The sequence below is a fragment of the Sciurus carolinensis genome, chromosome 4 (genome assembly GCF_902686445.1).
Source record: "Sciurus carolinensis chromosome 4, mSciCar1.2, whole genome shotgun sequence".
Lineage (NCBI taxonomy): Eukaryota > Metazoa > Chordata > Mammalia > Rodentia > Sciuridae > Sciurus > Sciurus carolinensis.
The window spans coordinates 108,296,554-108,319,530 of NC_062216.1; the positions used below are offsets into that span (position 1 = coordinate 108,296,554).

The 22,977-nt window shown below is 50.7% G+C and overlaps 1 protein-coding gene across 7 annotated transcripts in view; it reads right to left on the reverse strand.

Moving 5' to 3' along the window:
- Hdac7 (histone deacetylase 7) overlaps positions 1 to 12,425 on the reverse strand; it is a 35,669-nt gene extending 23,244 nt beyond the window's left edge. For 2 of the 7 annotated variants that reach the window (XM_047549366.1, XM_047549365.1), the window contains exon 1: positions 6,597 to 7,259. In XM_047549366.1, coding sequence (XP_047405322.1) covers positions 6,597 to 6,804 — 208 coding nt within the window. In that variant the 5' untranslated portion in view covers positions 6,805 to 7,259. Of the gene's footprint in view, positions 1 to 6,025; positions 6,504 to 6,596; positions 7,260 to 12,272 lie in introns of those variants that run through there. The other 5 variants (XM_047549368.1, XM_047549367.1, XR_007108309.1 and 2 more) reach the window with 4 other exon arrangements.
- Positions 12,426 to 22,977: the final 10,552 nt, after the last annotated feature.

Consider the following 22,977-nt stretch of genomic DNA (forward strand, 5'->3'; position numbering starts at 1 on the left):
TGTTTCTCCTCCAAAAATTTCTATATCACTATCTTGGTACTAAACTGCTTCTTGCTCAGATTTACCCAGAACCCAGGGGCTGAGACTGGGCTGGAAACCCCTGCCGCATGAAGCCTGGCAGGCTACAAACTGTGCGGGAAGTGAGGGTCCACTGCATAGAGGTCACTGGTTTTGAGGTCGGCAGGAGAGCCAGCAACACAATTTAACTTGGTCAAGCCTGGCAGCCCTATCTGCCATCAGGAGATAAGAACACCTACTGGAAGAGGCCAGCTGAGCTCAGCAGTGCCGGCTGAGAGGCACCCAGCACGTGGGGCTATTCCCTCAGAGCAGTGATTGTTAAGGTTCGCCTCCTGAACCTGCACGTGGCCTCCTTCTGCCATTAGTCATTGGGTGCCTAGTTCCCACTCCCCTGCTCCGTCTACCACAGACCATTTTCTCCTGGATGCTTCCCCGGCCCAATCTCTTCTCCCCCACATCTACTAAGTACAGTCTCTTCCCTTTCTCATCCACTTGAACTTTTGCTTTGGTGATGGGGATTGAACCCAGGGCCCTACACATGCTAAGCACATGCTCTATCAACGAGCAACCCTCCAGCCCTACCTGAACCTCTACAGGCTAAAACTTCACCATGTGTCACGAGCTGTTCTGGTGCACATTTGCTAGGTTATATAACCCTCATGACAAGCCTATGAGGTGGTTACTGTTTTTATCCCCATTATACACATGAGCAGACTGTGTTAAATAACTTGTCTGAGGTCACATGACACAGAGCAGCTCCAGAATCCATATTCTCAAGGAAAACATTCCACTCTTCTCTCTAGCACTTCCATTCCCCTCTGGTGGGGTGGCATAGGACAAATGCTAGCCCTTCATGGGCACAGGGAAAAATGGGAAGATCTCAAAGCTCCCCAAAACTCTGTGCCAGTGGCAATCCCTAGGCCTGCTACAGGTGAGAGGGCAGCAGCTGCCCTTCTGGGCTCTGGGTGCCCTTGAAGGCAACCTTGAAGAAACACTTACAGCAACTGCTGACTTGCAGAAACCTAGCAGTGATTTGGGACTGCATGCTGAGAACAAGGGCTGGCAACAGGTTGGGTTTTAGAAGAGCACCAGCTCCATATTCCCAGTTCTTGGATTCCTTGCCAGGTCCTTTTTCTAGAAGCTCCCAAGTCCCTCTGAGAATCTCATTAGCATCCCAAAGCAAGCGGCATGGTTTCTCTGGACAGACAGAGGGGCCAGCTGGCCCTTGAGGCAGAAGTTCAGCTGGTAGGTGAGCAGCCTGGAATGTCAGCCTACCTAGATGGAAGCTTCCTGTCAACCAAGGCAAAGGGGCAGGAGGCCCTGTAGGTTCCACAGCTGTGCACCCAGAGAGTAGAGCTTGGATGTGCAGGCTGCAGGCCACCCTTCAGCCTCGACTGTGAGCATGCCCCTTTCCCCATCACCTCTGGGTGGCTGAGGCCCTGTGGCAGCTATTTTTAGCTCTTGACACCTGGGTATTTTGCAGCCGCAGGATGTCCGGTTTGGAGTCTCTTTCTGGGAATCCCACAAGCGGCTGTTGTAAACAGCCCCACGCAGCGGCGGCCTGAGCTGGGAGCCAGTACCCGCCCCCCTCACTTCTGCTGTTTGAGATGAATCAAACAGGAAGCAGAGGTAACCATGGCAGTGGCAGCTTGAGCTCCCTTGGGGTGGGAAAGCATTCTTCCTAGCTTCTGGTTCCCCATCCCATCTCTGTTCCACTCTTGGTGGCCTCTCCTCCTGGAAGGAGACCTGAGGCCAGGAGTGCTGGGCCACTTCTCAGTTGCGTGTGGATGTGGTTCCTAGGCCTGGCACTCTCTGGATAGCCTTTGCTGTCCTCAGGCAAAGAAAACCAGTGGCCTTGCAGGCCCTGCCACCTCCCAGGTCTCTCAGACCACCCCTCGGCCTTCCCTCCGTTGTGGGGGGAGGGCACAGATGCTTCCTGGGGTGCCAGGCCTGGCAAGCCTGCATTCACTTTCTATGACCATGGCTGCCTCCTTATTATAACTAGGCCTGTCCCCACTGCCCTGCCCACTTAGGGAATTCTTGAGCAAGCAGGCTCCCCTCGTCCAGGCTGCCCTTGAATCTGAAATTCCTGGATTCAAATGCTCTTACCCTCAACTCCCCTGCTCCAGTATCTTCAATCCCTAAGATAAGAAGTTCACCATTAAGTCTAACCATCATCTTTCCTATCATAAGCAAAACATCCTGAGCAGGCAAGGTTTGAGGCCCCATGATAATATGGGAATAAGAGTTTAGGTCCATCAGCTTCTGCCTTAGTCTCTTCCCCTCCCCCACCCTATGGCACCCCACTTAGACCAGCTGCTCCCTCTTAGCAGCCAGTCTGAGCCAGTCTTTCTCAAGTGCTTGCCCCAACAGGAAGCACAGTCACCGCCCTAGGGTTGCCTCTCAGGGCGGCTCCTTCTCCCCTCTGAGGTCTTACATGCATTCCCTTGCTCTCCTGGTTGGCTCCCTGGGGCCAGACCCTCCTTCCTGGGTGTATCCTACTCCTGTCTGCCTCTCCCTGCTGTACCATGAGCCAAGAGATGTCCGCCTTTGGTTTCTCTCAGCCTGTGCCACCCAAAGACCAGCCAGCCCATTCACAAGACTGCTGGGGAGACCAGTAAGTTCTAATATTAATAATGATTATATTATCCTAATTATTAATTAAGATCAGTATTAATGGCCATGTATTAATTGCTAATAGTGTGCTGGTCACTGCACTAAGCATTTCACTTGAACCATCTCACGTAGGTCTCACAACAGATCTGTAAGGTGGATACTGTTATTACCAAGGAAGAAACTGAGGCTTAGAGAGGTTAAATAATCTGTGATAGCTAGGGGTGTAATCAGTGGTAGAGGATTTACCTAGCATGCACAAGGCTTGGGGTTCAAACCCTAGCACTACAAAAAATAAAAATGCGAGAGAATGCCAAGGTCACATGGATGGTGCATGGGGCAACTGGAACTACAGAACCTAAGGTCATAATCAATACACTGATGTGTACAGTTAACTCAGCCCACCTCCTAGTAGATGATAATATGAGGCCCCAGAAGGGACAAAATAATCCAAGGGTGTGACTCCCAGCATCAGCATGTTCCTACAGAGTGTGCTGTGCTCCATCCAAAAAATATCAACAATAACAAAAATAAAAACATATCATAATCTTGGTCCATGTCCCTCACACACCTCTCATCTCCAGGAGGCACCTCCCCCATCTTCACTTCCTTTTTCATCTTGTATTTTCCCTGCTTTTCAAATGTACATTTTAACATTTTATTGTCTTTCCTGTAGCTGATTCCAGTAGGCTACGAGTAAACTAGCAGACCTCCCAGGGCTGCCTTGGAGGATCACAGGCTATGCAAGCACTCTGGAAACTGTCAAGTCCTGTAGAAAATTTGAGTTGCATAACTGGAGCAAGTCACTAGTGGAGTGGTACTCAGCGTGAGTTCTCTCGGAAAGATGTGGCCTCTCTCTCACACCCAGGTCTCACATTCAGGCAAATCTTGGGCAGGTGGATGGGGTAGAGGCAGAAGGGAGCAACTACCTTCAGGGCAGCTTCCTGGGGACTAGGGACACAGCCAAATGGCAGGGAAAGGCAGAGGCAACCCTGTAGACACTCAGTAGGACACTCAGTAAAGGAACTGCAACAAACTCAGAATGCTGGCACTCACAGGGATGTCACATTAATATTAATGACAGTTAATACCCTAGAGGTCTCAATCTCGTGATGCCTTAATAGCCCCTCTTTTTGCCTATTTTTGGAAAATGGAAGAAGTCTTTTAGGGAGATTCTCCAGGTGACTGCTTCTCTTGTGTAGTCAGGGCCCTTGACGCTTAGTCAGAGGAGATTTTTCCAGATCGCATATCCAGCTAGGCTGCTTACACAGCTTTCAGGGAATTCAACAAACAGATGCATGACCCTGGCACTGATTTGGAGAAACCAACTGTTATGGACAATATCTGGCCAACTGAGGACCTGATGGGATGAAATTTAACTGCAATGAGAAAAGGAGATCGCTGAAATAAGCAAACAAAAACAGAATATGTGCAGTGTGATCTCATTTTGGTAAAAAGAATAACCTAAAAAGGGACATAAGAATGTAAAGGTGTGCACAGAGGGCCTACAGTAGTCATCTCTGACTGCAGTGTGTTACGCTTTTTATTTCTCAAGGTTTTCGACTCTGTGTTGTCTGCTATCTACACTGCCCATAAAGTACCTCTGCAATAAGTGCAGTGTACCTATGCAGGCATATGCGCACAAAGATGGTACAGCCCATGGGAGCAAACACCTGACCTCAGGTTCCCGTGAGAACTAGGCCACAGGACTTCCTTCACCTCCATATTTTCTTGGACCCAGTATCCTCTGAGGTTCCACGTTATCTAAAACCTAGTGTCCTCTGCCTTTTCTGAATCATGCTGAGGGCCTAGCCCAGGCTAGGCATAAAGTCAGGCCTTACTTAATGAATGCCTGTCGGCTGAATAATGATCATTTCCTGAAAGAAATGCCTCATGCCTCTTCCAGGGCTGATGTGCTGGGAATACTCACTGCTGCCGTCACTAACCTGCCCACCCTCCTCTACTTCATGTTCTTAGAAGCTGTCACCACAGAGCTAAAATAAAGGTCACTGCAGCAAAGGCTGGCAAGGTACCCCATAGCAGAGCAATTGGGGTGGCCTATCCCAGCCCCACCCCCAGCTGAAATAGCAGCCCCTCCCAAGGGCCAGGGGGTCCCCCCTCACCCTGCTTCACTGGGAAGGGAGTTAACAAGAGAAGCAGGGGTCCACCCTGTGACTTCTGGCTACAGCCTCCTGCTGTTCCAGGCCCTTATGGGTGGAGGAATCTGGAGCAGGGAATTTGGCCTGGTTTTTTCTGTGAACTGGGGCTGGGCCCAAGTTTCTGTTCTTCTTGTCTTCAACATTCCCTGTCCCTGACCTTCACAAATATGAACAATAACATCAATAATAATGATGAGTATCCAGTGTACACTGACTTCATACCAGGCAACCAGGCATGGAACTAACTTTACTTACATTATTCCCTTTAATCTTAAGTGGGTTTTTGTTTGTTTTTTGGTACTGGGAATTGAGCCCAGGAACACTTTACCTCTGAGCTACATCCCCAGGCTTTTTTTTTTTTTTTTTTCATTTTTTATTTTGATTCAGGGCCTCACTAAATTGCTGAGGCTGACCTTGAACTTTCAATCCTCCTGCCTCAGCTGGGATTACAGGCGTATGCCACCACACCCAGTTTCCTTTAATCTTTATAGCAACTCCATGAGATTGAAACTATAATTATTTTCACATTACTGATGAAGAAACTGAGGCACAGAGAGGAAGGTGCCCAAGGTCATGTTTAACTGCTTGCAGGAGAAACAGGGATTCTGCCAACACCATCCATCCTCCCCATAACATCCTTACAGGAAGGCCTCCTGTCAAGCTTTGGGCACACAGGGGTTTGAGGTGATAATTAACATCTGTAGGGTACTTCAGAATCCACCAAGTGTTTCACTGGCAAATGATGGGGGGAAAGTCTGGATACTGAGGCTTAGTGCTCTCCGCATCCTTGCACGGCCATTCCATTGGGATTCAAACCCGGGTCCAGGGACTCAGAATGGCATACTCCTTCCCCCATATCACACAATGCCCCTGGCCCAGCTCTCAAGACCGCCCTGAAGGCCCGGAAGAGACAGTCACAACCCCCTTTAGCTCTGGGCCCCTGGGGACCCTGCCTGCGCGCGCAGCCCCTCGCCCGTCCGGGAGGGGTGCTGTGCTGTGCCCTCACCTCCTCGGCGTCTCCACCGTGACTCACTCCCGGGACCGGGGAAGCACAGCCCTGTTTGCTGCCGCCGCCCCGCCTCCAGCTCTCCGCCTCCACATTTGCTAACCGAAACCCGGCTGCTGCTATTTTTAACCCTCCAGCTCCCCCTTGCCTGGGGCTCCCCCCTTCACCCTCCCACCCCCTGCCCCAACCGGGTGCCACCAGTCTGTCATTCTGAGAGCAGTTCTACAACCTGAATGCCCCGGAGGGTGCAGCGGATGCCCCGGACGTGCAGGTTTGTGGGGCAAGCAAAACAAGACGGTTGCAGCCCAGTCGCCGAATTCCCCCACCCCGACTCTTTCCGAACCTGTAACTCCCAGCCTGCCCTGCTCCTCCGGCCATCCTAGGGAGTGGCGGGGGGGGGGGGGGGGACTTCTTGGGGGGCGCGGGGATGTTACCGCAGGAGCCGGAGCTGGGCTTCTTGGAATGGGCTCTGCAGGGAGTTCAGCTGAACCCAAGAGGAATTTTATCCCTTGGGTTTCCTTATTATCCCCAGCTCCTGAAGTTGGCCCTGAAGGCCCCAGGTTTCTGACCACCAGGGTTTCCATTCCCTGAAAGCAACATGCGGGAAAAGTTAAGTGGTGTGGAGACAGGGTGGGGACGGAATTATAGCCCAGAGCACTCCTCATTAGAAGCCTGCTGTGCAGCTCCTGCAGGGAAGGTCTGGGAGGGCACCCAGCAGTCTGAAGAGAGAGACCCAGGTGGAAGAGAGCCTTAGCAGCATGGAAGAGCAGGAAAGCAGACCCCCGCCCCACTTCTCTTACTTGAGGGCTCCTCCAAGGCAAGGGCTGCATCTTCCTGCTGGAAGCTCTGGGTTTGCCGGGCAAAACTTCTACAGAGGAGAGATTGGAGGCCAGAGAGTCTGAAGGCTGCTGGCCTAGGGGAGGAACTTTTCACCCAAGTTCCTAATGTGAAAGTTAACCCCTGAGAGAGGGTGAAGGGGCAGGGCTGCAGGTGGACCCAAGGGGGCATTTCCTTCTAGCAGATGCAGAGCAGGTGGCTTGAACCAGACCCTTCTGTCTCTCTTAGAGGCTCACCCAGTTTGAGAAGCAGATGCCAAGGGCTTACAAGAGGTTCCGAAGAACCCAACCAAAGGGTCATCTGGGTCCAGGTCCTCTCCACACCCTCTACTATTCTGGGTCCTGCAGGGCCAGCCTCAGCCCTCTTTTGAGCCCTGTCCTCTTTCTTAAGGCCCAGGTCCTCTCTAAGCCTTGACCCCTTCTATCCTTGGTAATTCCTGAACCAGGTAAATAAATCCCAGTGGCCACAGAAGCAGCCAGACTAGGCTCAGAGGGGAGGAACTGGGCACAGAGGTTCCCAGTTGGGGGGACTGAGACCTGGGAAAAAGGGAATGAAATGAGGTGAAAGGAAAGTGAGGCAGGAGGGTCAAGAATGGGGTGGTGTTTGGGAGCTCCTGGAGAGGGGCTGCCTCCTTTTTTTTTTTTTTTTTTTTAATATATTTTTAGTTGTTGATGGACCTTTATTTTTTATTTATTTATTTATATGGGGTGCTGAGAATAAAACCCAGTGCCTCACACATGCTAGGCAAGCGCTCTACCACTGAGCCACAACCCCAGCCCCAGGGACTGCCTCCTTTCTAACATTCAGTATGGCCACAAGGTTCTAGACTCGACCCCCATCCCATGCAATGGAACAGCCTGGATTTGGGCTCCCTTTTGCTCCCCCTGCTTCTCCCCGGCTCTGCCTATCTTTGGGGACTGCTTAGGTAGAGGAGACTCTGTTATCCTCCATGCCGGAGAGAGGTCAGCAATTCAGCACCAGTCCTCAGCCAGTACTCAGCCCAAATCCCCCACCCAGATCCAGGAATTTCTCAAGCAAGGCTCAGAAAACCTTGGGGGCTCACTTTCAGACTGGGGAGGTGGGAAAAGTAATCAGTGTCCCAGGCAGGCCTCCCATGGCCCTATCTAAGGAAGTCCCACGTTGTTATTTTATATTGCCCTACCTAGTACAGTTCTTTGTGGGGCTTATCACAATGTGTAACTAATACTATATACTTATTCCTTTACTTGCTTACTTATTTCTGTTTGTCTTCTCCACTAGAGTGGAAGTTTTCTAAAGTTAGATAGTATGCCTTTGTGTCCATTGCACATCTGTGCCCAGCACCTGGCATACAACAAGGCTCAGCAAGCATCCAAAAATGGATGAATTGCTGGAAGACTGGCTAGGTAAATGAGGGTCCCTGGCTGCCAACATCAATCTTTAGGATTGATATGCAACAGTTTCAGGATTTCCCCCAAGGAGGAGGAAATACAATGTAACAAGAAGAACAAGGTCAAGAAAGCTGGGACCCCAGAGGAAATTTTAGCCCCCATCAGTCAGCATCTACACCAGATCCATCTGGTCCCCTTTAACATACTGAGTATGGATGTATGCACATACAGGATACATGGGTGAGCACTAAGTCATTAAGTTTTGGAAGACTTGCATCATGTCTTGGTTCTTCCTTTTAATAGCCCTCTGACCTAGGACAACTATATACCTTCTGCAGTTCTGTTTCTTCTAAAGAAAAAATGAAGAGGTTGACCCAGATTGGTGTTCCTCAAACAGCTTTGCAAATCACTTGAAGTGCACATTAAAATCCAGATTGCCAGGCCCCACCCCTGCAGATTCTGACAGATTCTGGAATGGGGCCTGAGGATGTTTATAACACATTCCCCATGTGACTCTGAAGCAAATGGTCTAGGAACTGGCATTTAAGGACCATGGATGAAATGGTGCTTTACAATCCAACATTTGGACTTTTATTAAAAAGTCACTGCTGCCAGGTATGGTGGCGCATGCGTGTAATCCCAGTGCCTTGGGAGGCTGAGGCAGGAGGATCACGAGTTCAAAGCCAGCCTCAGCAACATGAAGAAGCTAAGCAACTCAGTGAGACCTTGTCCCCAAATAAAATAAAAATAGGGCTGGGGATGTGGCTCAGTGGTTGAGTGCCCCTGAGTTAAATGCCTGGTACCAAAAAAAAAAAAAAAAAAAGCCATTGCTACACAGGTATACATCCCCCCAAACATGTCCACACACCCCACACAGAGCCATAGATTGCAAAGGTGTACACTATACAGATGACACATATCTGTATTATATGTATGCAAACCACCACCACATTTGTCACAAGTTGCCACGGAACCACTACATCCACATCCACAGCTCACAGGCAGAGCAAAAACACAGACACCTACCCACCATACACCCAGTGTGTATGCTCACACACATCACATGGAGATTCACACTTTACAGATACTATCCTGAATTTATTTTGCCTCTGGGAACTGGTCCAGGACCAAAGGAGCTATGCTCTGCTGATGAAAACATCCCTCCCACCTCTGCCACCCACACCTATCCCCCTTGCCCCAGGCAGTATGCTGTCCACCTCTCCCTTGTGTGGCTAGAGGAGGGCAGTGGAGAGAGGCTGAGGCCAGTAAGTCGAGTTTCTAGGAGCCCTCCCAAACCCATTACCTTTTCTGTTCCCCTTCCCCGCCAGGAGATGCCAGAGGGCTACCACTGAGGCTCCAAATCAATCCTCCCTTTAGGCTACTTGCCTGGATTCCTAGGTCTTGGTCCTAGGAAGCCAAAAGGGTTAATGGGTGGTTAGATCTGGGGACTCCTCCTAATATGTAGGCCTCTAAGGAAAGGGCTGTCTGGGGGCACTTTCCTGCAGCCCTAAGACCTAGGTCCCCCAGGGAAGGTTACCACAGAAACAGGAGAAAATATTATAAGGAAACACAATACCCGGCAGGGTCACCTGCTGACCGGGCTTCCTGCTGTGTTGCCCACCCCCATCTCATTCCCTTATAGCCTCCTTCTCCAGCCTCAGTCTGGGCCTCCTGGTCAGCACCTCTTTCCTGCCTCCCCTGGATTGGCCTCAAGGAGAAACTCTACCCCTCTATGGTCCTGAACTAGCCCAGAGCTAGTCCCCCCACTCCTAATCCCTACCAACCTCCCCCCACCACCACTACCACCACAGGAAATCAATGCTTCCTGCCCCAGAGGAAGTGCCCATCCAGTTAACAAATCCAACACATACAAATTCATAGTCCAGGGTCTTGAGCCTCCAGGAGACAGATACCCTCCCCCAGCCTCAGGTCTTCCTGGGGCCCTGCTTCCAGCAATATCCCACACTCCACTAGAAGCCCCAGCCCCACATCTAAGCATGGGCAGGGTCAGGAGAATGGGCACTAGCAGAAGCAGAAAGCCTGGTGCCAGGCTGCCATTCCCTGGTTGGGTGACCCTGGGCCTTGCATTAGTTCATCTTCTCTCTGCCAACTTCAAAACCACCAGCTTTTAATGAAAGGTCAGGGGAAAGAAGACAAAGAGGAGGCGGGATTACAGAGGTTTCTGTCTTCCCAGGGTTCTTACAAGAGGGTCTCCATTCCCCACTTCATCACATACAAGTTTCTCAATTACCCAAAGTTTTATATCACAGTTGTGAAAGTTTCAGCTCTGGTGCTCAGAAGTTGCCAAACACTAAAGCCAAGGTCCACTATACCAAAGGGAAGTGGAGGGATATGATACAGCCCCCAACTCCCAGTTAGACACTGACTTCTCTCTTTATGGTCAGTCACTCCTGCTCTGTGTTCAGGACAGTGCATTTGGAATTTCTGCCCCGTTTTAGTGACGGGGAATCTGAGCTTCATATAAATGTGGAATGACCTGCTTAGAAATTAAAATGTCCCTGTATCCACAACCCAAAGTAAGCCTTGGTGGCCAGGGAGATACCCACATAATAGGCTGAGCCAGGGGACAGAGGTCTTTAGGGAAAACTGCCCCCAACCATTCCAGGTACAACACCAAGAGGCAGCTCTGAGGTTGACCCTGCTCCTGGTGCTGCCAGGCAGGAAGGGATATCAGGGGACTAAAGGCAGGGAACAAGTCACAATGGGTTCAGGACTTGGTCTTGTTTCAGTCCACTGGGTACCACACAGTGGAACTGCTGTATGCCTCAGTTTCCCTCAGCAATGACTTAAAAGAAGAAGAATTAGGAAATGAGGAGAGGGGAGAAAGGGGAGGGTGAGGGAAATGCTAAGCAATGAGGAGTCAAGAGGTGGTTTGCAGAAACTGGAGAAGGGCCTGGAAGTTATAAAAGGGTCAGGATGAGGAGGGAAGTATGTCTGGCAACCAAACAGCCTGTGGGGTCCTGCCTGGAGAAATGGGCCACCAAAGTGCCCCATTAGAGCTAGGAACCTGAGTCATAGTCTCCTTTCTTTCAGCCCCGTGACTGGATGGGGTCTTGAAGGAAGGTCCCCATGGGTCCAGGTCCAAGTCTGGGGAACAGGCTGATGAGTTCAGATGTTGAGCTCCCATCATGGTTACTGAGGACCAATGCCCCACTCTCACCCTAGAAACTGGCAAGCAGTGCTGGGCTTGAAGCAGATGTCGAAGAGGGGTGTGGGAGGGATGGTTAGCAGCAAGACAGCCAGTGTTCATTGCAGGAGGCCTTCCAGTAGGCCAGACAGTCAACAAGGGCAAGGAATGAGGCACAGCGATGGCTGGTCCAGGTCAGGCACAAATGGGCAGCCAGAGGGAAGGATATGGGGGTGGGGGGGGGGCGCCTCTGGGTGGCCTGTAGGCCCCAAATAGCTGTCTCCTAACCTGCAGGCCTAGAAACTGGTAGTGGGAACCCAACTTAGTTTGCCAGATTTGCCCCTGCCCCTGCTCTCACATTCCCCAGCACCAACAGACCCCAGGCCTGGACATCACTTATTCAGGTTCCCGGCCTTCAGTACACAGCCGGTGGTCCCCACCTTCCCGTGCTCTGCAGGTACTGCCCTTCACAGCTCACTTGGGCACAGGTGTCTCTTCACCCTGATGGGTGAGCAAGAGTCTATGCTCGGATAATCTCCCAACCCGGGACCCCTCCAGGGGACCTCTTTCTCCACCCAAAAATCTGAGTAGGGCCCTGCCGGGCACCACGGGATGAGGGCGCTGATGTCCAGTCCCACAAGCCGGGCTCCAACTCAGTGGGTCCTGCCCTTTGCCCCTGCGCTTCCAAATCTTCCGCTTCGGAGTACCGCCCCCTCCCCGGGCCACGGCGGCCGTCCCTGCTTCCCGGGTCTCCCAGCTTGTCCTCCCCGAGAATGGGGGTGATGGAAAGAGGGCCTGGGCACCCGCGGCCCGGGGCCTCCAACTCCCTCCCTCGGGCCTGTCGCTGCCCCGGGCAGGCGGATGTGGGCGCCCCGCGGGAGGCCCGAGCCCTCCGGCCCCGGAACCAGCCCCGGCCCGAAGGTTGCCAGAGCCCCGCGGAGCCAGGCAGGGCGGGCGCGGTCGGGTGCGGTCGGGGGGCGCACACCCGGCTCGGCCCACGGGGCCAGCGGGAGCCCGAGCCGGAGCCGGAGCCGGAGCCGGAGCCCGAGCCTGGGCGGGCGGCGCTGGGTGCCGCGCAGGGCGGGGCGGGCGGGGCGGGGGGGCGGCCGCCCAGTACTCACCAGCGCCGGGGCTGTGCATCCAGGGGCCGGGGCCCTCAGAGCGGGGGGCTCATGGCGGGGCGGGGGGCTGGGGCGCCGGCCTCACATCCCCCCAGTCGCCGGAGGCTGCAGAGCGACTGAGAGACGGCGAGAGGAAGGGAGGGGGCCGGGAGGGGGAGGGCCCTGGCAGCCCGGCCGGCCGGGTAGGATGACAATGGAAGGAAATGCTTTATCTGAGTCTGAGAGCGGGCCAAGGGGGAGGGGAGGGAGGGGGCAGGCGCTCGCGGCCCTGGGACACACCACCCCGGCAGACACTGCACGGCGCGGCGCACAGGCCGGCCGCAGACACTGCGCGCCGCCTGATCGCGGCGGGGCGCGGTGCACAGCCTGGCCCGCAGCGCCAAACCCGGAACGCGGGACGCGGCCCGACCCGTGCGCTGCTGCCGAGTCCCAGCCGCCGCGCGGCTCTCCGACCAGAGCACAATCCCCGGAAACCCAGATACCTGAGCGCACGCACCCTTGCATACACAACGAGCATGCATCCATGTTTACACAGGGGCAGGGTCATTTACACAGACACACGCTTCGGGGAAGGACCCCCGTGCACACACCTCTGCACACATACAGTCCACAAGCAAATAGCCGCACACAGGGACAAATGGACACGCGTCAAGTCCCATGCAAGGTCCCATGCGAGGATTCCCAGACGTACACCCCCCATCTCTCTCTCTCTCTCTCTCTCTCTCTCTCACACACACACACACACACACACACACACACACAAACACACGCACGCACACACACGCGAAAGATTTGCCTCAGGAAAGTTCCAGGATCTGATTTGAATCACTGCCAGCCCTCCCCCACTGGACCCCCCCCCCCATTTCTGCTGAGGGGAATAGAAGGGTCCAGCCTGTTCCTATTAAAAGAAAAAGGGGGTGGGGGTGGTGCTGATTTTGAAAGTTTTCTTTTTTTCTTTTTCTTTTTTTTTTTTTTTAAGAAATTTCTCAAGGGATTTCCTTCCCTCCTCTCCTCTTCCTCTCTTCCTCCCATTCCTCTCCCTCCACAACCCTCCCTCCTTCTTTCCCCCTCCCGGTCCCTATGAGTCAAACTTCAGCAATGTGCCCAGTGTCCCCCAGTGCATTACAGCGGATCACAGAAATGTTCCAGTCTGTGAGTCGGAATGTAGCCGCCTCCAGCCCTCCCTCAGCTAATAAACTCAGCTCAGGGCAGGCTTTGCACAGGGCCCTCCCTGCCTATACCCCCCTCCTACTCACAACCCCTCTTTAGGCTGGAGAGAAGGTCAGATTCAGGGGTCAGGGGCTGAGGACCTCCCCGTTGTGCTTCCTGGCCTACTATCAATGGTGTCAGCCTCCAGCAAAATGCTGGGTCAGAAAGCTCCTGGGAAGGCGAGAGGTCCCTGACCTGGAACACTGGACTCTCCTGTAGTGTGAGTGAGGTGCCACTGGAAAACAGGGAGCAGTTTCCTTCTGACTGGAGCCTATCCCTCAATCTTAGGACCCCAAGAGTCTACAGAAACTGAGGCAGACACAGTGGTGGAACCATGTTGGATTGTAAGGAAAAGTCTAGAGTGGCCTAGAAGCACTTGGCCATGCTGAAGATAAACTCCTGACCACAGACTTATTCCCTCAGTCACCCTCCAGCCTCACTACCTGTGATACTTAGCAGCTGACTTCCTCTTTCAGGCCCTTTGCTTGGCCCAGTGCTCACCCTCAAGTAGATGGAACCCCTTTGAACTTGTTAATTTATATTCACAAACTCCTTTTCTGATATCCAAGTCCTCCTATAACATGGTACTATACTACACACCCCTGTCGCCCAGTGCCTCCTGGCATTTAGTGATTAATGATGTTAGTTACTATTGGTACTATTTTTTTTTTTTTTTTTTTTTTTTTTGCGGTACTGGGGATCGAACTCAGGGCCTTGTGATTGCAAGGCAAGCACTCTACCAGCTGAGCTATCTCCCCAGCCCATGGTACTATTATTATTTCAGTAGACTGAAATAATTGCAGACCATTCCCCTCCTGTCTTTATACTTTCCCACTCTCTTGCCTTGGTTTATTGTTCTTCCTACAAAATAAGTGTCCTTACCAGTCTCTTCTAGCAAAATCTTTCTACTTCTCAAAACCTATAGTCTTGCTGGGCACAGTGGCACATGCCTATAACCCAGTGGCTCTGGAGGCTGAGGCAGGAGGATTGAAAGTTCAAAGCCAGCCTCAGTAATTTAATGAGACCCTAAGCAACTCAGTAAGACCTGTCTCTAAATAAAATACAAAATAGGGCTGGGGATGTGCCTCAGTGGTTGAGTGTCCCGGGGTTTGCCTGGTACCAAAAAAAACAAAACATAGTCCCACCCCTAGTACCATGTTGGTTTCTCTCTATAATGACCTTCACCCACCTGGTCAACTAGTCTCAACTCTCTTCCTTCTTCCCCAAGAGCATTCAAGAGTAAATGTCTACTGGGCACGATGATGTACACCTGCAATCCCAGTGGCTCAGGAGGCTGAGGCAGGAGGATCACAAGTTTAAAGCCAGCCTTAGCAAAAACGAGGTGCTAAGAAACTCAGTGAGACCCTGTCTCTAAATAAAATATGAAAAATAGCTGAGGATGTGGCCCAGTGGTTAAGTGCCCCTGGGTTCAATCCCTGGTACAAAAAAAAAAAAAAAAAAAAAAGAGTAGAATCCTGCCTTGAATGTTCCAGCTACTGCCCAGATACTAGCTGATTCATGACTGCATTTCTTTTTTTTTTTTTTAATTAAAAATCTTTTTTTATTTTTACAGACTGCATTTTGATTCATTGTACACAAATGGGGTACAACTTTTCATTTCTATGGTTATACATAATGTAGATTCACACCATTCATGTAATCATACACATACATAGGGTAATACTGTCTGTTTCATTCTACTATCTTTCTGTCCTCCACCCCCTCCCACCCCTTTTTCCTCTATACCATCCAAAGTTCCTTCATTCTTCTCTTCCCCCCCACCCCCAGGATCCCCCCCTTATATATTGTCATGCACTTACCAGAAAAAACATTTGACCTTTGGTTTTTTGGGATTGGCCTATTTCACTTAGCATGATATTTTCCATCTTCATCCATTTACCAGCAAATGCCATAATTTTATTCTTTATGGCTGAGTAACATTCCATAGTGTGTATATACCACAGTTTCTTTATCCATCTGTCAATTGAAGGACATCTAGGTTGGTTCCACAATCTAGCTATTGTGAATTGAGCTGCTATGAACATGGATGTGGCTGTATCACTGTAGTATGCTGATTTTAAGTCCTTCGGGTATAAACTGAGGAGTGGGATAGCTGGGTCAAAGGGTGGGTCCATTCCAAGTTTTCTGAGGAATCTCCACACTGCTTTCCAGAGTGGTGCACCAATATGCAGCTACAACAGCAATGTATGAGTGTGCCTTTTTCCCCACATCCATGTCAAGGTGGCATTTCTTATGGTGCTTTGAAAAGAATTCAAACTCCATATGGGTTATTTGTTGAACTGGGACAGATGTTCATGGCCTTCAGGACCATTCTTTAGCTGGTCAACCCCAAATAACCCTTCTGTCCCAGAAGTACCCATGCTAGCTCTGCAAGACATCTGCTTTTCTACCTCAGGTATGTCATTCCCAACACCCGTTTCCAAACCAGATCACCTTCTCCAATCCTCCTTGAGCCTCCAGCAAAATTTCTGCTTACTGCAGACCCCAGCCTCTCCCTTGTTGTCTCCCCCCTGTAGCCCCACAATGCCCCCCACACACCTCTAATTCTGCTATAGCTATTTCTGTGCTGAAGTCAGGTCCTTGTTTGCTCACTTTTACCAGGTGCATCATTCACATAATTGCCTATAAATCTGCTTTTTCTTTTTAACCTGATCACTGACTTCTGAGTGACTCACTGTTCTTATAGTGTTCAACATGTGGCTTTCTACATACACCAGGACTCACTGCTCCCCAAATACAGGTAGAGAGGAAGACAGCGTGTGTGATCTGCATCTGGGATGCTGGACTGAGTCTCTCCCTCCCCCGCCATATTTACTTACCAAGCTACCCGCCCCTGCCCACTGTGGCGCCCTAAACCAGTTTCTCAGTCACATGTTCCCTTCTGGGATATGTTAGAGAGCCTCCACGAACCCGTGGAGACATGAGAAATAAAATACAGGCTACCTCTCTCTCCTCTACCCTGGTTACTATGGGGAGCTTTTATAAAGGCTCTCGAGTCCAGGTCTTTCACAGCCTGCTCAGCTAAACACTTAGCACAAGAGACTGGCCCCAGAGGACTCTAGTCTTCCCTGGGGTCTCTGGCCACGCAAAGCCTGAAGGCACCCTTCTCTGCTTCCCTTTGGGCCTCAGGGCCTACTTGACCTTCTCTTTTTCCTTTTCTTCTTCCCTTAGTTGGCTACCTTGTACTGACTGTTTACCCTGTAGCAGCCCTACACTAGCCCTTAGACAAACATTAGATCATTTATTCTTAACAATAATCCTTGTTATGCTTATGAATAAAGTATGGCCCATAAAGATGAAGAAACCTGATCAAAGTTGCACAATGAATAAGTTACAGGGCCATTCATTCCTTTAATGAATATTATTGGGTGCCTACTTTGTGCCAGGATTCAAAGTTCCAGAAAGTCATCAAGTCTAAACCTCAGGACTCTGAGACCACTCCTATCCCAGCCTTCTAGATGTGGCGGCTATGGCCACAAGTCCTCCCACAACTGTGAAGTTATTCCCACACACTTCCCATGGAGACATGCTCATTCCCCAAGGTCTCGGTGGACGGTCATTGTATGGGATTGAGCTGGGCCTCGTGTTCCAGTTTCTGGGCCTGGGATCAAATGCCAATTCATAGAGTTTCAGACTTGTAGATTAATAGGGGTGGTTAGCTCCCCAACTCCAAGTAAAGGGGTTTCATGGGACAGAGAGAAGAAGTAGAGGAAGGAAGGGAGGGAGAGAGGCAGGGAGTAAATAAATTGAGGATTTCTTGAGCGTCTTCTACGTATTATATGTTGTTCAAGGTCTTTTTGCTTGCGTCTCATTTTTATCCCCATTGTTTTAGTGAGCAAACTGCAGTTCAGAAAGACAAAATGATTCGCCCAAGGCCACAGAGACAGTAAGTGACTTGATCCCAAGTGTATCTGATTCAGAGCCTGGGTTATTTCTCCTAGCAGGTCAGAACAATGGCCAAGCTTTATCAGGGCCTACTGTCTGGCTGGCCCCGGTCATGTGGTCATCCTTGTTCCCTACCTTTCTCTGCTGCATTGCATAGGATCAAGGAGTTAAGTAAGCATTTTGGGTATGGCTTTGGGCTGCAGACAGGCAGACACTCATCTAAGATTTCAGGGTCTGAGAAGAGAGGTGCCACATGCTTCTGGGCCAGAACTGAATGAATAAATCAGGAAGAGGCCACAGCACGGCTGCCAGTCTAAATAACTCCGGTTAGGAGGGGAGATGACCGTGGGGATGGGGCTGCTGGAGACCTAAGTAAGTCCCTTCCTCCGTGCCCTCACCTCCCTTAGAGTCAACAAAGGTGGTGTGGTTTACCCTGTGGTCTGTTGCCCTAGACACCTGCAGTTCTGAGTAAGCGTGTATGTGTCTGTGTGCCAGCAATGTGGTGGGGGGACATGAGGAGAAAGCACCGGGACAGGATGGGGAGGGGCAGGAAGTCAAAGACAGGGTCTCCTCAACCCCAGGATGAAAAAGGTGCAGCCAGTGAAAAAGATGGCAGAGGTCACCTCCTTCATGACTATATCCAGGAAATAAGGAGAGAGCCAAGAGAGGCATTGTGGGCATCAGGACCCTGGATTGGGAGTCAGGGAACCTGAGTTCTACACTCAGTTCTACCGTGAACTTCCTGGGTGATATATTTTTGTTTGTTTCTAGAGATTAAACCCAGGGGCGCTCTAACACTGAGCTACATCCCCAGCCTTTTAAAATTTAAGACAGTCTTGCTAGGTTGCCCAGGTTGGCCTCAAACTTATGATCCTCCTGCTTCGGCCCCCCAGGCTGGAATTACAGGAATGAGCTACCGTGCCTGGCTTGAGTGATACCTAAATCTAAGTTTCCTGCTCTGTATAATAGCAATATATGGCTATCTACCTCACAGAGCTGATCTGAAATTATATGAATTTGTACCACCGTTTTTTGCTTTGTTTTTGATGTTCCTGTGTGGCTGAACAGTACCACTATGAGTTTTAGAATTTTTGTCCTGATAGCATGTAAGATATAATTGCTTACTCTAGATCCTTGATACACCTTTCTCTCTCTCTCTCTCTCTCTCTCTCTCTCTCTCTCTCTCTCTCACTCACACACACACACACACACACACATACACACACATACACACATACCTCCCCAGAATTTGGAAATAAAGAACATTAAAGATAAAAACACAAACACAGCCCCTGACCTCATATTGATCACAATGTGTTGAGGAAACCAAGCAAACATAGAATATACCTGAAACCTTCCTACAAAGCCAACTATTCAAAAAATCTCCTAGTCTGGGTGATCTTAGCCAAGTCACAGCCTCTCTAGGCCTGAGTTTTCTCATTTACTACATGAAGGGGCTGATTTAGATCATCCCTACTTATTTTTTCTGAGTCTAAAGACATTTTCTATTCTGTTACTCGAAGTGTAAATAAGCCTATGATGAAGAGGAGAAAGCTGAGCAGATCAAGGCAGAACAGCATCTGGATGAAGTGGGCGAATGTCGAGCTGGGTTTTGAAGGAACCCAGAAATGTGAATCAGTGCAGGGAGAGCAGGGGGGTGACATTCCAGGTAGGGAGAATGGCATGTGCAAGGGCGAGGCAAGGAAGCAGAGGGGTGGCAGACAGATTAGCAGGCTCAAGAATGAGTTTGGCAAGGGCTGGAGGGAACCTAGGGAGGAAGTCAGGAAAGGAAGGGTAGAAGGGACAGTCCCCAGGGCTGAGCAGCTAGCTGGGAAAGTGGGGGAGGAATATGGGTGGAGAGAGACTCTCTCAGCACCAGAGTTTGGTGCCAAAGCCCATCTAGCCAAACTCCACCCAGGAGAGAGGGAAAGCAGAAGTCCCTTGCCAAGAGGCTCCACCCACCAAGGAAAGCACTTCCCGCCCTTCCCTCCTCTCCCAAGCCCACTCTCAATCCTGAAGTAAGTCAAGACCCCCTTAGACCAGGGCCTTGTTCGTGGCAGAACCCACCACATCCTTCTGTTACAATAGTATAGCAGCAAAGTAATGATAATAGTAATGATGATGATAATGACAAAAAAATTAACTATACGGACTAGGGATGTGGCTTAGTAGTTAAGCGCCCCTGGGTTCAATCCCTGGTACCAAAAATAAATAAATAATACATAAATAAATAAAATACACTACCTACCACCTGCCCTCTAATAAAACCCCACAGCAGCAGAACCTCGTGATGGGACCATTCTGCTTATTAGAATCCGCTTTCAAGAGTGATTTATAAAATCATCTAGTTTATAGGGTCCCCCAAATATCAAAACTACTTAAGAAAATCTGTGAAAAGCAGCTTTCTGGGGCCCCATCACAGACCCATTCTGACTCTGCAGCTCATTCTAAGGTATGGTCAGGTTTGGGGTTCCCTGATCTAATTCGGACCACTGCTCTTACAGATGAAGAAACCGAGGACACTGGAGGAAATAGCTTGCCAGGGATGACACAGTTAATCAGAGATAGGAGCCAGCAGAGAACTCAGGCCTCCCAGCTTCTAGGTCAATGCTCCTTCCGCAGCCTGGCGGCCCAGCCCGGAGATGCCTGTGCCAGCCGAGATTATGGTCAGGGAGGCAGCCAGTGGGCCATGTTCTAATCGTGAGTGAGAAGAAATTCGTCTGAGTTGCAAAATGCCTTTCTGTAGCCAGCTCATGATTACTCGCTCCAGTGGGCCCCTGCAGGGATGCAGTGGTCCACCACTGACCTTGCCATATCCCCCAGCATGACCCTCCGTCGCCCCAGTGGCTGTATTGGCTGGAGGGCAGGATTCTGCTCTGCTACAAATCTCAATGGTTCCTCTTTGAGGGGCCAAATATATGGCCCCTGGAATCTCCAGGAGAGAGATTGAGAAGGTCCTGTTCAAAGGGTACTCACTTTTTCCCCTAGGAATGTCTTTTAGGGTGGGTTTAGATCATGTCTCTGTGTGTCAGGGGAGAGGAGGCCTCAAAAAGAGCAAGGGACTAAGGCAAGCGTGAAATGGTCTTGAGGGTGGCTAAGCTCAAGAGGGGGTGTCCTCGCTATGGTGACAGGATGTACCACACTCTTCTTCATCAGCTCCTGTTTACTGAGCCTCTACTGTGGACTAGACACTATTACCAGGCTCCTGAACACAAAGACAAAATAAGCCACAGTCTCTGCCGTGCAAGAACTCATTGTCTCCCGGAGAGTGGGGTGCAGTCTAAGAAAAGAATCTGGAGTATAGACAACTGTCCAACCAGGGACTCCAACAGCACAGGCTGCAGAGGAGCTGGTGGCACATTGTGTCACAGAAGTTCCCTATTAAGAGGAACCTGACAGGCTATTGTGGACTGAGGCAGGATTCTACTTTCACCTGCCCTCTGGGTGCTGGGTATCAGAGGAAACCGGGAACAGCAATTCTAGAGGTCTCTGCCCCATCAGATCCCTTGCTCCAGCTGGGTGACCAGGGTGGGAGGGCAGAGGAGGCCAAGAGACAAGGTACAGACTGCACCTCTTCCTCTTGGGCAGCCCCTGAGGCTGGGCTCCAGGGCTCTCTTTCTGAGTTTTGAGAGAGTCATTTAAAAACCTTTAGAGGAATGGACCAGGGAGGTGCTGTTGCATTGTGGCTAAGAGCAAGGGTTAGGAGTCTGCTTCCAGGGCTGGAGTTTGTCACTTCCCCACTGTGTAATCTTAGGCACATTATTTAACATGGGGGAGGCTTGATTTTCTCCTCTGCAGATGAGGGTACGAAGGGCCTGCCGTATTAGGGCTTCTGGGAGGGTTGCTGAGACCAGGACATGCAGTGCTTAGCACAGTGCCTGACGCAAGCTGGGCTCTGCTAGAGATAGAGCTCAGATGCCAGCGTTGGGAGTAGAAGACAGTGTCCTGTCTCTTCTATCTCTGTAAGCCTGTTTCTCTACAAATTAAGTTTCAAAGTGAGCACTGACCTAATTTATGCAAATGAATCCAATCAATCTGGTGTAGTCCTAGCTGACTGGGTAGCTTGACCCTGCAGTGGAAAAGGGAAAATAAGTTCAGACTTCTCTCCCCTCCTGAGATACTCAGGTATGGTCTCGGAGTTGAGAAAAGCCTGGGCCAGGCTGCAGGGGATGCCACATGAACTTCAGAAAGGGCCTGGTGTCCTCTTCCAAATCTTGGCACTACACATCTGGAGTGATCTGCACATCTGGCTGCATCCCTGGGGCGATGGCCACAGCTGCTGACATATGAGGGAGGAGAGCGCCAGCTCCTCAGCAGGGCCTAGGGGGGCTATAAATAACTAACTAAGAGGACCAGGGGGATAAGGTTGACCTTTGGGGGGCGGGAGCTACAGGCGACTTCCCCCTCCCCCCTTGGGTCCAAAGCCAGAGTTTTAGCAAAACAGGAAGAGGCAGTGGCAGCTGCTGGGAAAGTAGGAGTGGTTCCCCCTCCCCCACTTGCCTGGGGCCTTCGGATCACAGCCAGGACCTGGGAGAGGTGGAGTCTGCTAGGCCTGGAGAGGGAGGGGCTGGCCCACACAGACTGGGCCCCAGCTCTGTGCCCTGCTATGGCTTAGCTGGGGCACAAGAAAGGGTGGATGAGACAAGAGAAGGGAAGCCTGATGGGGTGTGCCTAGTCAGCACCTTGGCTGCCTCCTGTTCTCTTTCAGTTTCCTGGTCGGTGGAACAATAAGAAGGTTAAGACTTTAGAAATGGAACAGAAAATATGCCTGAAACTCAGGCAGAGTGTCTGGAGGCCCAGGTCAAGGTGAGCTTCCCTCTATTCATCACCCTGCAGGTGGGCTGAGCCCAAACCCAGTTGGGAGGAGGAGAGAAGTCTTGGGAGGAGAGTTGCCTCTGGAAAAGATTCCAGGGCCTGGCCCAAGAAGAATGTGAACCTTCCAGTGAGCTATTGCTATGAGAAGATCCAAAACTCTAGGTGGTCCATGGTGACCAAAAGAACAGGGCATCTATAGGACAAGGTCAGGAGAGCTAAGGTCCAGCTTAGAGGATGGCATCAAGTGTAGCCCTGAAGGAATTATCCAGTGAATGTTGCTCTGCTTGACCTCAGAGAGGCCACTCTGGTTGGCACTTTGGTTTGCCCACAACTCCAGTGGGGCTTATACCTGCATCTGGCCATTGCTTCCTCAGCTTGCAGCCCAAGGTTTCATCTTTTGGGATGGTCTAGACCAGCACTGTCCAATAGAAACAGAATATGAGCCACACGCAACTTTAAATTTTCTAGTAGCCGTACCAAAAAAGTAAAAATAGATAAAATTAATTTTAATATTATGTTTACTTAACCTAATGTATCTAAAATATCATTTTATTATGTAATCAAAATACAAATTACTAATGGGATCTTCTTTTTTCATAGTAAGTCTTGTAAATCCAGCACGTCTTTCACACTTAAAACACTAGCCACATTTCAAGAACTCAATAGCTACACATGTCTTGGGGCTCCTGTAGGGACGGTGAGGGATTAGATGACTTCCAGTTTGAACTCTTCTTCACCCCTTCTTGGTAGATGGAAGAGGCTCCAGGGGTGGAGG